This window comes from Pelodiscus sinensis, chromosome 25, assembly GCF_052426305.1.
Source record: "Pelodiscus sinensis isolate ZL-2025 chromosome 25, ASM5242630v1, whole genome shotgun sequence".
Taxonomy (NCBI): domain Eukaryota; kingdom Metazoa; phylum Chordata; order Testudines; family Trionychidae; genus Pelodiscus; species Pelodiscus sinensis.
Genome location: NC_143076.1, coordinates 12,640,701 through 12,655,523, shown reverse-complemented (window position 1 = coordinate 12,655,523; position 14,823 = coordinate 12,640,701). Strand labels below are relative to the sequence as shown.

General features: G+C 46.9%; 1 protein-coding gene across 3 annotated transcripts in view; it reads right to left on the bottom strand.

Annotated features, from left to right (window-relative positions):
- The window catches only part of KIRREL3 (kirre like nephrin family adhesion molecule 3), a 782,703-nt gene that overhangs the window by 289,676 nt on the left and 478,204 nt on the right, over positions 1-14,823 (bottom strand). For all 3 annotated transcript variants that reach the window (XM_075909300.2, XM_075909298.2, XM_075909299.2), the window contains one exon: positions 3,638-3,787. In XM_075909300.2, the coding sequence (XP_075765415.1) occupies positions 3,638-3,787 (150 nt within the window). The remainder of the gene's footprint in view (positions 1-3,637; positions 3,788-14,823) is intronic.

The following is a 14,823-nucleotide window of genomic DNA, read 5'->3' as shown; positions in this document are numbered from 1 at the left end:
ACACACACAATTTTTTTCTACCATTGCAAGACATTTGTTAAACAACTTAATCATAGCCAGGCGAGCGATGAAATTTTTGGGTGTAAAAAGTACAAAAATAATAAAGCGCTGTAAAACTTAAAACAAAAATTCTGTTTTCTCCAAATTTCAGTTGTGTTGACGTACCCCCCAGACTTCTCTCGAGTACCCCTGTGGGTTGAGAAACACTGGTTGAGAAACCATGGGTGGGGAACCTCTTTAGGTTCGGGGGCCGTTGACTCATAGAAAAATCAGGTGGGGGCTACACACAAGTGAGAAGCAAAAAACCAAAACCAAAATCTTCACTGATGTGGCCCCCAACTGAGAAGAAGAAAGACACCCCCCACATTCATCTTGCACACCAGAGCCTAAGGGGCCCAGGCTAGTAGCTTTTGTGTGCTCCAGCTCCACAGGGGAATAGTGGGGGGGAGGGGGGCAGGAGAGAGGGGCAAGCCGAGGGCCACATCTGGCCCCTGGGTCTTAGGTTCCCCACCCATGTTCTAGACCTTAGCCTAAGCTCACTGAAAATGAAAATGTGGGTTCTCTTCCCATCTCTTCCACTAATGTGCTCTTTGAAATGATTGTCCACCAGTACCAGAAGCGGCCGTTGCTTTCATGCACTCTGGGTCCACATTTTTATAGGGGCTAAGCACCCGCAGTTTCTATGGAGCTCAATGCTCAGCCCGCCTGGAAATCAGACCTACAGGTTTCAGATTCAGCGTGCAAAAACAGAAATGTGAAATCACTGGCTGCATTAGCTTATGGTGTTCTCCGTTGCAGACAGTTTTCTGTATTATCACATGGGACAGCATTTGCAATGGACGCTGATGGAAAAAAAACACAGGACACTGAAATAGTCAGCAGCTGAAATTGTCATGCAGTTATCATGAATGACAGCTAGTTTTGCAACACTTGCCTATATATTTCCTAAACACTACGTGCCACAGGCAACACCTGGATACATATGTATTTCTCCAGCAGCAGCTTACAAAGATGTAGTGGTTTGCACTGGGACTTTGGACATATTTTTTCCTTTCCATGTCCCAGCCAGAGGAGTATGATTGGGGATGGCATGCTGAATGCATGGAGAAAAGCTATCCGCACTCTCTACTGTGGTAGGTCCAAAGTTAGCAATGCATTGTAGCAGCTTATCTTTAAGCTCCTGCATCATTTCTATCTAAGTCACTGGGACTTAATATTAAGAACTTGGACTCAGGCCTAAAAAGGTAACTTGGCACCTTGGGTTAAAATCTCAGTTTTGGCCTCTCTGCCATCAACAAAACTCCTGCCAGACCCCGTAGGCATTTAAACTCACACGGTGCCTGCGTTTTCAGGGTAAAAGTCTCTTGGGACCTACGTTTCTGTCTACAGTACGTCTAGACTACAGGCTTTTGTCGACAGATACTGTCAACAAAGCTTCCGTCGACAAAGAGCGTCTAGACTACATCCAGTTCTGTCGACAAAGTGGCTTGCTTTGTCGACATGACAGTGTAGATGCAAAGGACAGTGTAGAAGCAAGAACTCTGTCGACAACAGGCGCTATTCCTCGTAGAATGAGGTTTACCGCCGTCGACAAAACTGCAGAGTTCTGTCGACGTTATGTCGACAGAACTCAGCGGCAGTGTAGACACAGGTATAGTTTTGTCAACAAAAGTCCACTTTTGTCAACAAACCTTGTAGTCTAGACACATCCTGGGTGTGATAAGCGACTGGCTAGGGAGCCTGAGCCAAAGCTCCATCATCCCAGCTCCAGGTAGGAAAGTTAATTTGGAGCCGGCTGAGTAAGCCCACACCTGAGGGCACATGGGGACCAGCTGTTGGCTTTATGAGGCAGGAGGCTACATGAGGCTGGCAGGAAGGTAGCAATGAAGGAGAAACCAAGGTGAGAAAGTTTGTGCTCCCCAGCTAGTTAAGAAGCCAGCGGTCCCTGAGGTGATACCTCTGAGGGGTTGTAAATAGAAGGTGGTGGGAACTGATAATAAAAGGCCTGGGTGAGTGCACTGAAAAAGAGGCCTCTGGCTAGTTTGTGGGCACAAATGGAGCCCAAGATTGAGGGGCCTGTGTGAACCTTGTTACACTGGGCATGCGCCCCGATTTCTGTCCTGTGCCACCGGGCAATTCACAAAGCAGAGGAGAGCAGGTGTTTGGCAGCCTAAATTCCCTGGGGGGGGGGAGGGGGGGTCTGATCCAGTAGGTGTGCTCGGATGGGGGCAGCAGGTTGGGATAATTTTTGGTGGTGCCCAGAACATGCCCAAGTCCTACCTCTCCTCCGCCCACACATATACCTGGGGCTCAGGGAAGGAGCAGGGGTATAGAAGGGGGGTGTGGGCTGAGGGTTGTGGATGGGCGGTGGGCCATGAATGAGGAGTTTGGGGTGTGGCGGTCAGGCTGCCCTGAGGCTGGGGGCCAGAGAGGCGGACTCCCCACAGCCCTCTCTCCACTGGTAGCATGCCAGTCACCCAGGAACCCTTCTCCTTCTCCCCTTGCATGATATTCAGCCAGTCCCCCTCACTGGCTGCTGCTCAAGGTCCAACCAGGATAAGTCTCCTCCCCCCCCCCGAACCCGAGTTGACTTGGAGTTGCTGGTGGGGTAGGGGCTGCCATGCGCCTCCTCCCTCCACAGGCATAGCAGCCACCTATGCCTGTCCCCAAAGCTGTTCCCTTGTAGCCAGCTGTGACAGCAGCCTGCAAGGCAGCACAGCATGGACCTGCAGGGGGCAGGTTGATGGCGTGCGGGGTGGCACAGGCAGGGCAGGATGAGACTCCCAGAGATGGCGCACAGGGGCAGTAGGAAGGGCTAGGAGAAAGACCCAGTTCTGAATATTGGTAGAGCCAGGCCCTAGCAGTGCTCCATGTAAGCTGAGCGCGTGGCCAGCCACCCACGAGAGATTCAAATGCCGCACAGCTGATTAGCAGAGTGCCCACAGCACCTAAATCCGGCAGCATGTGTTTCTACTGGTGGTGCACATCTGCACATGCCTTGATGTACATAAAATTTATCCTGCACAGGCCTTTCAGTGACATTTAGAGTATGTCTACAGTGCAATCAGACACTCCCAGCTGGCCCACGCCTGCTGACTCAGGCTCAGAGCTGTTTAATTGTGGTGCAGATGTTTGGGCTCTGGCTGCAAGGAAGGAGGGTTCCCGAGCTCAGGCTGCCCAAACTTGTGCATCATAATTAAACACCAGTTTGGCCTAAGACCTGGGAGTCTGAGTTGCCTGGGATGCCTTTGGGTGCCTTGCTGCAGTGCAGCCGTACATTAGGTTCTTAGGTCCGGTTCCTCAAAAGGATTCTTAAATGGGAGTTGGGTGGCTGAATACCTTTGTGCATCTGGCCTTACGTGCCGAAGTTACTTTGGAAAATGGCACTCAGGAGCCTTTGAAATGCTGATCCAGTGCACATTTCTAGAGCCCTGCACGAATACCAAATTTTGTATCCACATTGGATCTGCAAAAATGAGCCGGGGATATCCGCATCCATGAATACCTGGGCTATCCGCGGATTTGCAGGGCTACACATTTCCCCCTTACATCAGTCACTACCTGCCTGGCAGAGCTGCCCACTGCTAATATCCCATCTGTGGAGCGGAAGAGGAGCGAGGAATCTTGGAAGGCTTACTTGAGAGATCCCGGCCTACTCCTAGGGCGAGTCCATCTTTAATCCACAGCACAATGCCATTGTACTCGGGGATTGCACACAGCAGAGTCACAGGCTGCCCAGCTATCACCACCTGATCCTGAGGCTGCTGCGTAAAGGAAGAAGCTTGTCCTGGAGAAAGAGACAAGACACAACAAGAAGGTCACATGGGGCACTCAAAAGCTTGCAAGCTTGTGTAAAATGCAGTTGATCGGGTTGACAACCTGGGGCTAAATTTGGTGACCCTTATGGCTGTGATTATGTACACACCACTTACAATCCTAGGCAAAGTTCAGCATGAATCAGTTCCTAATTGGGAGAGACATTAATTACATAGTGTTTCCTCCTTCTCTGTTTTGTTCAGTGTTTGCACACATCCTGTTCACTTTGGCAAACCCAGCAGCAAAGAGTTCCACAGGTAATTCCATTCACTGAACCCCAGCTAGGATGCTCTATTACACTAGACTAGAAAGAGTTACATAATTAACAATCTAGCTGACCCAAATTCAACCTTTAGAGACATGTTAGTAGTCAGGATTGTGGTTTTTGTGTGTTTACATATAAAATATTGTTACAGGTTGACAATGCAATCAAATGGTTCCTGTCTATTGCTGTATTCTGTTAATTCAGAGATCAAAAGGAGATCTTAATAAGTAGATGAGCTATGAATGTGATAATATCACTGTCTTTATTTCTCCTTGAAGTATGTAGTAAACTATCTGTAAGTAGGAGGAAATGGGTTTTATGCTAATCCATGTTGCTAATTACCAGTGAGGCCTAGGAAATGGGAGATGACTTCAGAGCCACTATTCTTCACCCATGGAACACCTGCTGTCAAGAGGGTACCCATAGCCTACCAGAAAACTATAAAGAGATTTCTTGGGCCCTGATTCTGTTATCTCAGATCTGCCTAAGCCTCATTAGGGGAAATTTGATTTGCAGGATCACCCTGGTATTGGACATAGGACTGTGACCAACACAAGTATTTATGAAAGACCTTTTGCAACTCTACAGCTCACCATCTGTACTGGGAAACTGGTCTCAGAACTTTATTCATATCTGTAAGCATACTTATCTTTTAACTTATACTCCTTTTTAAAACAACTTGTTGCTTAATTCATAAGAATTATCTGTAAGCATGTGTTTGGGTGAGCTCTGCAATATTCACTGACCTGGTGAGTAATGTGTCTGGCCCTGTGGGATTGGCAGAACTTTTTATATGCTGAGTAAAAATTCTGGTAATCAACATATTTGATTGCTGTCCAGGCGGGAGCCCAAGGCTGCAGTGTTTCAAGGGAACTGTGTTTGTAGCTTCTGGGTAATCAGGAAGGTATCGCAAAAGTGATTTTGTGGCTAGATTGGTGAATCTAATGATTAAAAATAACCCCCAGTTTTGGGGATCATCTGCTCCTTCCTCGCCGTTTGCCCTTCACTAGCTGCTTCCGGCTCACCCTGTGCACCGCTTCTAGAACCTCTGACCTCCAACCCCCAGCCCAGACGCAACTGCTCCCACAAAGCCTATCTGCTACGTGACTCTCATTTTTAGCTTTTTGGTTTTAAATTGAGGATTTAATGTCACCTCGGCTTGGTGCCAGGCCCTGCACAGAGAATTTCATTCAGTGCCAAAATCATTTGGCCAGTGTGGAGTGCTTGTCTGGATTTGGTACCCAGGCAAAAAGATACTCACACAAAGGGTGTGTCTAGACTACAGGGTTTTGTCGACAAAAGTGGACTTTTGTCAACAAAACTATACCTGCGTCCACACTGCCTTTGAGTTATGTCGACATAACGTCGACAAAACTCAGCAGTTTTGTCGACGTATGTAAACCTCATTCTACGAGGAATAACGCCTTTTGTCGACAGAGTTCTGTCGATAGAAGGCATTATTGCATCTACACTGTCCTTTGCGTCCACACTGTTATGTCGACAAAGCGGCTTGCTTTGTCAACAGAACTGGATGTAGTCTCGACGCTCTTTGTCAACAGAAGATTTGTCGACAGTATCTGTCGACAAAACTTCTGTCGACAAAACCCTGTAGTCTAGACATACCCCTAGTGAAGGTACCAGTGACTGCCAGCTTAGGGTAGATATTCTAAAGCAGGGAGGAGAGGGGTATTGGCCACTTCTCAACATTCTTAGCTCTGTGCTTTTTAATTCAGAGTTTCTACCTTGGAACACCAGGGGTCTGATGTGCTGAGCTGCTGGGCACTCATGCTCCAATGGGAGTACTGCCCAAAGTAACTCAGGTAGGCTCCTGAAACGGAGGGACTCAAGATTGATGGGCAGTTTAAAAAAATCTAGGCTCCACTGCTTGTTATTGCGCTCTTTTGATTCAGCAACTGGCATTTCACTATTCATGTAACTCAAGGGTGCAGAATTTTTTGGGTTGGGGGCTACTGGCCCAGAGAAAATCCAGGCAGAAACCACACACAAATGAGAGGCCAACCCCCAAGTGAAGAGAAAAATAGCCTCACAAATGTGGCCCCAAACTGAGAAGCAAGGGAAAAAAAAAGGCACTTCACTCCAACCAAGCTCTGGAAGGGAGCTGCTGGTGAACGAGATGCGGTAATGTCGGGGAGTCGGGGTGGGAGGTTGGGTGCAGGAATGGGCTGGGGGGGAAGTGCAGGGTCGGGCAGTAGGCAGGGTGCAGGAGCAGACTGGGAATGGGGGTATGAGGCCTTGGTGGGAAGGGGGATACAGGAATGGGTTGGAGGGTCTGGGTGGGAAAGGGTGCAGGAGTGGGGTGTGGGTCTGGAAGGGAGGGCTGCAGGAGCAGGCTAAGTGTGGGGTTTGGAAAGGAAGGGGTTCAGAAGCCGGGTGGAGTGGCATGTCTGGGCACGAGTTGGGATGCAGGCGCAGACTATGGAGGAGGGTCTGGAGGGGGGTGCAGGAGCAGGCTGGGCATGGGGGGCAGGGGTCTTGGAGGGATGGGGCATGAAGGAGGGGGTGGGGGTGGCAGGAGGGGGCAGGACATCATGGCATTTATCTGGTCCAGCTCTTGGGAGGAGCACAGGTGTCTTTGTGCAGCTCTGCAATTGCAGGCACTGCCCCCACCACTCCCATTGGCCCAGATTCTCAGCCAATGGCAGCAATGGGGGGCGGTGCCTGCAAAGAGTATTTCCCATCCCCTCCCCCCACCAGGCAGAGTCAACTTGCGGCTTGTCTTGATTGGGCCTGCAAGGGTCTGAGCCTCCCGGGTCTGCTCAAGGCAAGCTGAGGTTCCCTACCCCGATGTAACTACTTGGGGGTCAGACGAGATGGTCACAATGGGCCCCTCTAGCCTTGGAATCTATGAATTGGCACCGTAGCCATAACAATCCGAGAGCGCTCACCACAGCAAGAGCTGTCCGCATGCTGTTGCTACAGCCGTTATAATAACCCCAATCTCCACTTGCTTGGCTCCATCATGCTTCCAATGGGCTTGAACCTCTCCATACAACGGAGGGTATTTTGTCATTACCCAAAGCTCTCGGAAAATCCCTTCAGGTCTTTTTGAGTTAAAGGGGGAGGGAGGACCCCAACCAGACATGCACATTTTTTTTCAGCTTCAAAGCGAAACATTTGACTTTTAAATTTTTGCTTAAATGGCTTAATGAAAATACGCTTCCTAGCGCTCCACTTGTCACTAGGGCTCCTGGTGATGCAGCCCCACGGGTAAAGTGTGTGGGGGTGGAGGGAGGACGTACAGCGAGACCGGGAGAATAATTCCAAATGCCAAAGTTAAAAGCAATTGAAACGTTTCCTCTGAACATGCTCTGTTGGCATCTGCTAAGATTTCAGCAGCCTAATGAGGCCTCACCCCATTCCATGGCATCACCAGGGGGCACAGAAAACAGCACACATTCTCCCTGCTTAGCCTGACAGGCACTGGGACTGCTGGGATAATATGCATGAGGGAGACTGTAAGTGCCTCATTAACAACTAGACAGCATCCTTTTGTATCCAGAGATAAATGCAAAAACTGCTCCATTATCACAGAGGCAGATACCTTGATACCTAATATTAGAGGACCCCGGCCGTCTTTGCTGCTGATACCAGCTCCCACTTTTCTCTTGTTCTCTAATTCAGGATGCACAATTGAAAACTTATTATGGAATAAAGCTACTGAGAGCCCTAATTTACCATCATTGTTTAAGCAATGATCCTCTCTCTTCCGCTGGATTCAGATTGGAACTCATCAGCATCTGCTGGAGACTCTGCACACACCAGAAATCAGACAGAAATAATGGTTCCCCCTTCAACAAAGCAGTTAAGCAAGTGCTTAATTTAAATTTGTGAACAATCCGCTCCCTCTTTGGCAGAGCACTTTAGCGCATGTGACTGCCACCATGAATGGGGCACCTCCAGAGCTAACAGCACAAGCTGCTGTAATTGGAGTTAAGTGCTGTAGCTGGGCTATAACAGACTCTCATCCTCTGTGGAGGAGCACAGAGGAGACACTAACCCACACGCTCAGCACTGTGTTACATATGTGGTTAGCTTCAGGTGCTTGGATTTCAACAGAACTCAAGCATGTGCTTAAGGTAATACACATGCTGAAGAGATTTGCTGAATCAAGAGTATCGATAAAACATTGACAAACTATTCCCAAAACCTCATTTATGACTAGACTGTTCTGGAAGATTACTATTGTAACCATGTTGCATGGCTTGGCTCTACAGATGGTCCTTTGGCGCTAAACTGGGGTCCAGATTAGAACAACCCTTTGGTGTTTGGTGTCAGACCACATCCCAAATATGGATGAGAAAAACACATATTAGAAAAGTGAAAATAAAAACAACTTTTGGGAAAGTAGCCCGAATGGAATCTATATTTGGGACTCCTTCATGACAGGGGTTGTGGTGCAGGGATTAGTGTGTTTTTGTATCATTTGCACTGGCAGAGAGAGGTCTATAAAGAAGGTAAAAGTTTTTGGAGTGAGTTTTAAATGTTCCAGAGACTTTTTTCCTCCCACTGACTTTAACAGGAGATGCAAGTGCATCTCTAAAGCTCAGGCCAGCAAGTTCCAATGAAATCAATGATGATCAAACATACCACATGTGACAGAAGGTCTCCAGCTACTCCAGTGATGAGGACAGTATAAGAACACAACTAAAAAACCCATCCAGGCTTTCATCTCACATCTTGATCACTTCAACATTCTGCTCTCTGGCTTTGACAGATGCAATCTTACCTCACTCAACATGCTGCTGCAAAGATCATTCACCGAGACTGCCGCTTTGACCACATCATCCCCCTCTTCGCATCCCTCCCCAGGCTCCCTCTTCTCTGTCACATCAAACATAAATTGCTCATTTTCACTTTCAAGGCCCTTCATGAGAAATCCTCCCAATCCATCATCTCTCTTTAGCTACCTAGCTGTCAATGCTCCCCTCTGATTGGCCCATGATAGTATTCATCCCTCATGCTACATTTTCAAGCAGACCCTTGGCTCTTCCTTCTATGCTACTCCTTCCATTAGGGTGGAGCGCCACGCCCTCTGTAAACATTTGCAAAGCTACTTCATTATACTCTTCCAAATCCCTCCTCCTCGCTATAATGCCTCTAAAAAACCGGACAATGGTTAGACTGCTGCAGTGCTGAGAATACTGTCAGAGTGACAGGTGTTATATACTTATGTCCCTCCATTGGTCTCTATTAATCTCCTGTCATCTATTTTGATTGCTAGCACTTTGGGGGCAGGGACCATCCTTTTATTCTTTCTTTGCACAGGATCTAGCACAAGCGGGTTCCTGGTCCATGGCTAGGACTCCGAGGTTATGTCTACGCAGCAGTGTTATTTCGGAATAAGCTATTCCGGAAGAGATTTTCCGGAATAGCTTATTTTGAAATAGTGTGTCTACACACAAAATGCGATTCGCAATAGCGCTTTGCTATTTCGAAATAGAGCGGCCACACTGATTGTTACATCCACACCTGTTCTTGCGTGCGGATATGGCCGCTTGATGCCAGGCTGTCTGCCATGCGGCCCTAGATGTCCGTATTCCTACATCTGGTGTGGAGATCCTGGAGGTTGGTCTTGTCACCCGCAAACCTCAATAAGGTGCAGGATCTCTGCACCAGACCAGTAAGGCGCACGTCTTTTCCACCCCCGCCAGGCTCCTGGGAGCTGTCTGACTGCTCCCTGCAAGCAGTGGAGGGCTGGGTGGAAGCATCAGTCTGGCTCATTGTAGCCTAAATGAAGTCAGGGGCAGCTGCAGGGTGGCTCAGAGCTGTCAGACCTGCTGGGAGCCACAAACACTGTCTGCAGAGTCTGCAGATTGAAGGGCTCCAGGGGACGGGCGGGGGGAGATAGAGTTTTGCTTAGTGTGGACAGAGCAGCCAGCAGGGCACCCTGGGAAGACCTGGAGGCTTCTGATTTTGAAATAGCCCCTATTCCCTGTCTACACAGCCCCTATTCCAAAATATCTGTTTCGGAATCGGTGCTATTCCTCATAGAACAAGGTTTACAGAACTCAAAATAAGCTGTCCACTATTTCGAAATAGCGGTTTTGTTGTGTAGACGCTCGCAAAGTTATTTCGGAAGAACGGCCGTTATTCCGAAATAACTTTGCTGTTTAGACACACCCTCTAGGCACGATGGCTATACTACTGCCACTGAATAATAACCCATATGGAATCACAGAATCATAGAGTTGGAAGAGACCTCAGAAGGTCATCGAGTCCAGCCCCCTGCTCTAGGCAGGACCAATCCCATCTATAGAATAGAATCGAAAGTAGAAAGGGAAGAGACCTCAGATACATTCCCAAATGGTACAGATATGTACGGTCTGCACCATGTATAATCATTTGCTCCCATGCAAAATGTGTTCAGAGTGACTATAACTTGCGACTATATCAGAAGAGTCTTGAAATGACTGTTCAAGGTAGAGCACCAGGAGAATCAGGCTTCCTTATGCATGTAGCAGCCCAATTATGGACTATCATCTGATGGCTGGACCATATTCTTGTGAACTCTACATGCTTGAGCATCAGCTTTGCCTACTATTTATGATTCTTTCTGTAGTTACAAAAGGTGTTTTACAGACGTGTAAGTGCAAGGTCTGTGCGCCGAGCAGTTTACAAATCTCAGCAGGCAACAGATTAGGGATGATATACCGAGTCAATGTATTTTAAAATACAGAGGTGCCAGAGAGGTGCCACTTGTAATTTGAGAAATCTAAATAGATAGATAGGAAGCAACAGAGTGGTGATGCTCAGCACACAGCTCCTATGTGTTACAGTTTCAGCTTAGATCACTTTTCCCCTTCATTTATTCGTAAAGCCTTCCAACTGACCTGTATTTGCCACAATACCTACAAATTGCTACTGTCTTACTAGTTCCTGCCAGTTTATTCCAGTGCACCCATCTCTATAGTTACCTTCTCCTGCCATTCCCCACTGCTCTTGGTTCCTCTGGTACCTGAACGTACACTATGGGAACCGGTGAGAGACTGTCTTCTATACTGTGATATTTGTCTTTTGTGCAATTTGTGTGTACAACAATAAGGGCTCTTGCCCCCATATGGGGTCCCACAGCACTACCATATTACAAACTACCAGGAATAAGAATGCTTTTTTGGTAATGCTGGTACGCTTGGTAGACAGAAGTTGCTTGGATAAACTGAAGGCAGATCTACTGGAAGCAAGGGAGACCAGGTTGGGGAATGAATTGCATATTTATTTGGAAGTTATATAGACCAGGGCTAAAGGGACTATATAGCACTGCCCTCTATGGATCAGAAGCCATAGGGCAAAGCATACATAAATCCTAATTGTAGGCCTTGTCTGCACCACGGTAACAAAACTGATTTAGTTAAACCAAGGTAAACCTCTTTGTGGATACTTATAAATCAGATTTTAATTGTTTTAAATGAAGTTAGCTTAATTCAGTAAGGATTTAAGGTAAATCTATACAAATCTGATTTAACTGGGATAACCCTTGGGTTTTGCAGCTACACTGGTTTTCAAACCAATTTTAGGTCTTGTTTACAGAGGAAAGTTGCATCATAGAACACTAGAAATGGATAGGACCTCGAGAAGTCATTGAGCCCTGTTCCCTGCCCTCACAACAGGACCAAGCACCGTCTAGATCACCCCTGACATGTTTATCTAACCTGCTCTTAAAAATCTTCAATGATAGAGATTCTAAAACCTCTCCAGGCAATTTATTCCAGTGCTTAACTATCCTGACAGGAAGTGTTTTCCTAATGTCCAACCTAAACCTCCCTTGCTGCAATTTAAGCCCATTGCTTCTTGTCCCATCATCAGAGGTTAAGGAGAATAATATTTCTCCCTCCTCCTTTTAGGTACTTGAAAGCTGTTATGTTCCCTCTTAGTCTTCTGATTCCAAACAAACCCAATTCTTCCCTCACAAGTCATGTTCTCTAGACCTTTAATCATTCTTATTGCTCTTCTCTGGACCTTCTCCAAATTCTCCACATCTTTCCTGAAATGTGGTTCCCAGAACTGGACACAATACTCCAACTGAGGCCTAATCAGTATGGAGTAGATGGAAGAGTGACTCCTTGAGTCCTGTTTACAACACTCCTGTTAATACATCCCAGAATAATGTTTGCTTTTTTCGCACTTTTGGCTCATATTGATACTGTGTCTCCTAGACTGCTTCTGCAGTACTCCTGCCTAGACAATTTGGCGTTTACACGGTGCCAAATTTTGAAAGAACGTGCTATTTTGAGACATCTCTTAACCCACGTAGAATGAGGGTTACAGGAATGACGGAAGAGCGCACCCGTTATTTCGAAAAATATTTTAAAATCATGGGCACATTTAAAAGATGCGAGGCGGTTATTTTGGGATATCCCCAGCATTCTGAAATAGTCCCGCTGTCTAGACGTACCCTAACGGACAGAGAAACTTGGCTGATCTGTAGAGCTAGCAGCATGGGGGCAAGGGAATTCTGTAATCCAAGCATACCTTAGAGCACTGGGATAAGGTTTAGGGCCCTGGAAACAAACCTCTTTGACTATCTCTGAGCCTCCCATGCTACGAAGTGGAAGATTTGTTGCACAACAGCATCCTATTTCCCTGACGTGATGAGATTTCAGCTCAGTCTCTGAGGAGTCTCATTAACAATCAGATTGGCCTTGAATCCTGCTAGTAACACTTTTTATTCTGATTTAAGCTTTACAAATTTGATTTCATAGGAAATTTTAATCAGCTCTGGGTTTTGTTTTTTCCCCCTTCTTCCCTGGGTTTTTGAGTCAGATTGGAAAAAGCACTGTTGGCACCAAAGGGAAAAAAAGAGGGGTAAATGAGGAAGCAAGAGGGAGGAGGGAAGTGATAGTTTTGCAATTTTTCTTCTTTCCCCACTGTTAACTGAGATTTCATGGTTTGCTCCTTAATCTCAACAATTCTCCAGGCAACTCGGTTGAACAGGGATAGGCTGGAACGCCGCAATAACCAAGACAAGATTGTTTTATCTGCAAGAATTATCAGGTTGTCAGCTGGGAGCTTCCAGAGTTGTAATGAGAAGGCAGAAACACAAAGTGGTGTGCATGCCCTCTGAAAATGTCCATTAAGCAAAGACTTCATTTGGTAATTGCTTTTGGAAATGAAACACTCCCCCCCCCCTTTGTTTCTTGATTTGTTTCAGAGGGTGGCCAACATCCATGGAAAATTAGAGAGAAAATTCAGCACATGGTTCCTGTCTTTTCCCTCCTGTTTTGTTTAATGCAGGTAACTATTACATGAAACCAATCTTCGTCCAAAGTCCCATGTACTCTACAACATGGCTGAAGATTGGATGATAGATCAGACTTAACCGTATCTCTCTAAACAGGGTTAAGTGCAGGGGTCAGTCCATGGGTATCACTGGGTTATGGGTATGGGCCAGTCGGGGCCAGTTCATGCAATGACTTTTAGCTGTCCTGTAACAAGGTCAATGTGACAAGTGTTCTGAGTCCTCCAGTGGATGGAGCCTAAGCCAAGGTTGCCTCTAGTACAGCCAAGGCGCACGTGTGGCCTGCACAGGAGGAGCTTTTCCTAGTTAGTGCAGCGTGGGGCTAGGGCTGATTATTTTTGTTGAACTCCAGGATCAGAGAAAGGCAGGGGGTGACAGGTGGGCAAGGAAGAGACGTGTTCCTTCTCTGTCCAATCTCCAGGACCTCAGTTTAGCAAAATGTTTCTGTTCAGGCCACCAGCTGTGGAAGAAGTTTAATGGTGTTACCATTAGTACCAGTGTCACTGGGCTCCAAAGTTATCACCTCTCAGAAAAAAATGGGGTGGCTCACACCTCTCTGGGCTATTGCTTCCGGCTGGCTGTATGTAGACTCACAGGCCTGGATAACACTCTGCACCAGAGGTAGCCTGAAGATGCCATCAGCTTCCGAAAGTGGCCTCATCTTTGGAAGTCCCTTTTTTTGTTGAGTCCGTCACAGGGCACCGATTAATCTTTCTGTAGGGAATGGAGAAGCAGGGACTCTATAGGATCAGTTCCATGCTACCCTGTGCTTCATATTGTCACCATTTACATTGGTGCAACATGGGTATGAAATGCTGTCCACGTGGTCGAAAGATGAAATAGGGACCTCTCGTGTGTGTCAAAAGGATGTCCATGGGACACTTAGAACGCAACCTGTTGAGATGCCCTAAAATCCTGATTCTTTCCCCCAGCCCATTGCTATGGAGGGAGATTGTCCAAAAGCACAGCCATTCAAAAATGAGTGGAATGTTAAACAACAGCACTTCAGAGTAAAATCCTAATTTGCAACCTGATGCCTTCAAATTACTTACCTTGATAGAGAGTCTTAAAATGGTCAGTCCCTTCTGTGTGGGGGCTGGGATAGGAACTGGTATAACTCAGGGCAGTTCCTCTGAAGTCAATCACACGCCCTTGCTATATGTCATCCCTCTACTGAAGACAATGGAGCTAACGTGACTTATACCTGCTAAGGATCCAGTCTCAGGTCTTTCAGGAGTGACCATCAGCCTTGCAGACCACACTGTCCCTTCTAAAGCATCCCTCCTCCCTATGCAGAGGACCTACATTCCCAAAGGCTGTGTCTACACTGGCAAGTTTTTCCAGAAAATCAGATGATTTTCTGGAAAAACTTGCCAGCTGTCTACACTGGCTGCTTGAATTTCCGAAAAAGCACTGACAATCTAATGTAAAATCATCGGTGCTTTTCCGGAAAAACTATGCTGCTCCTGTTCAGGCAAAAGTCTTT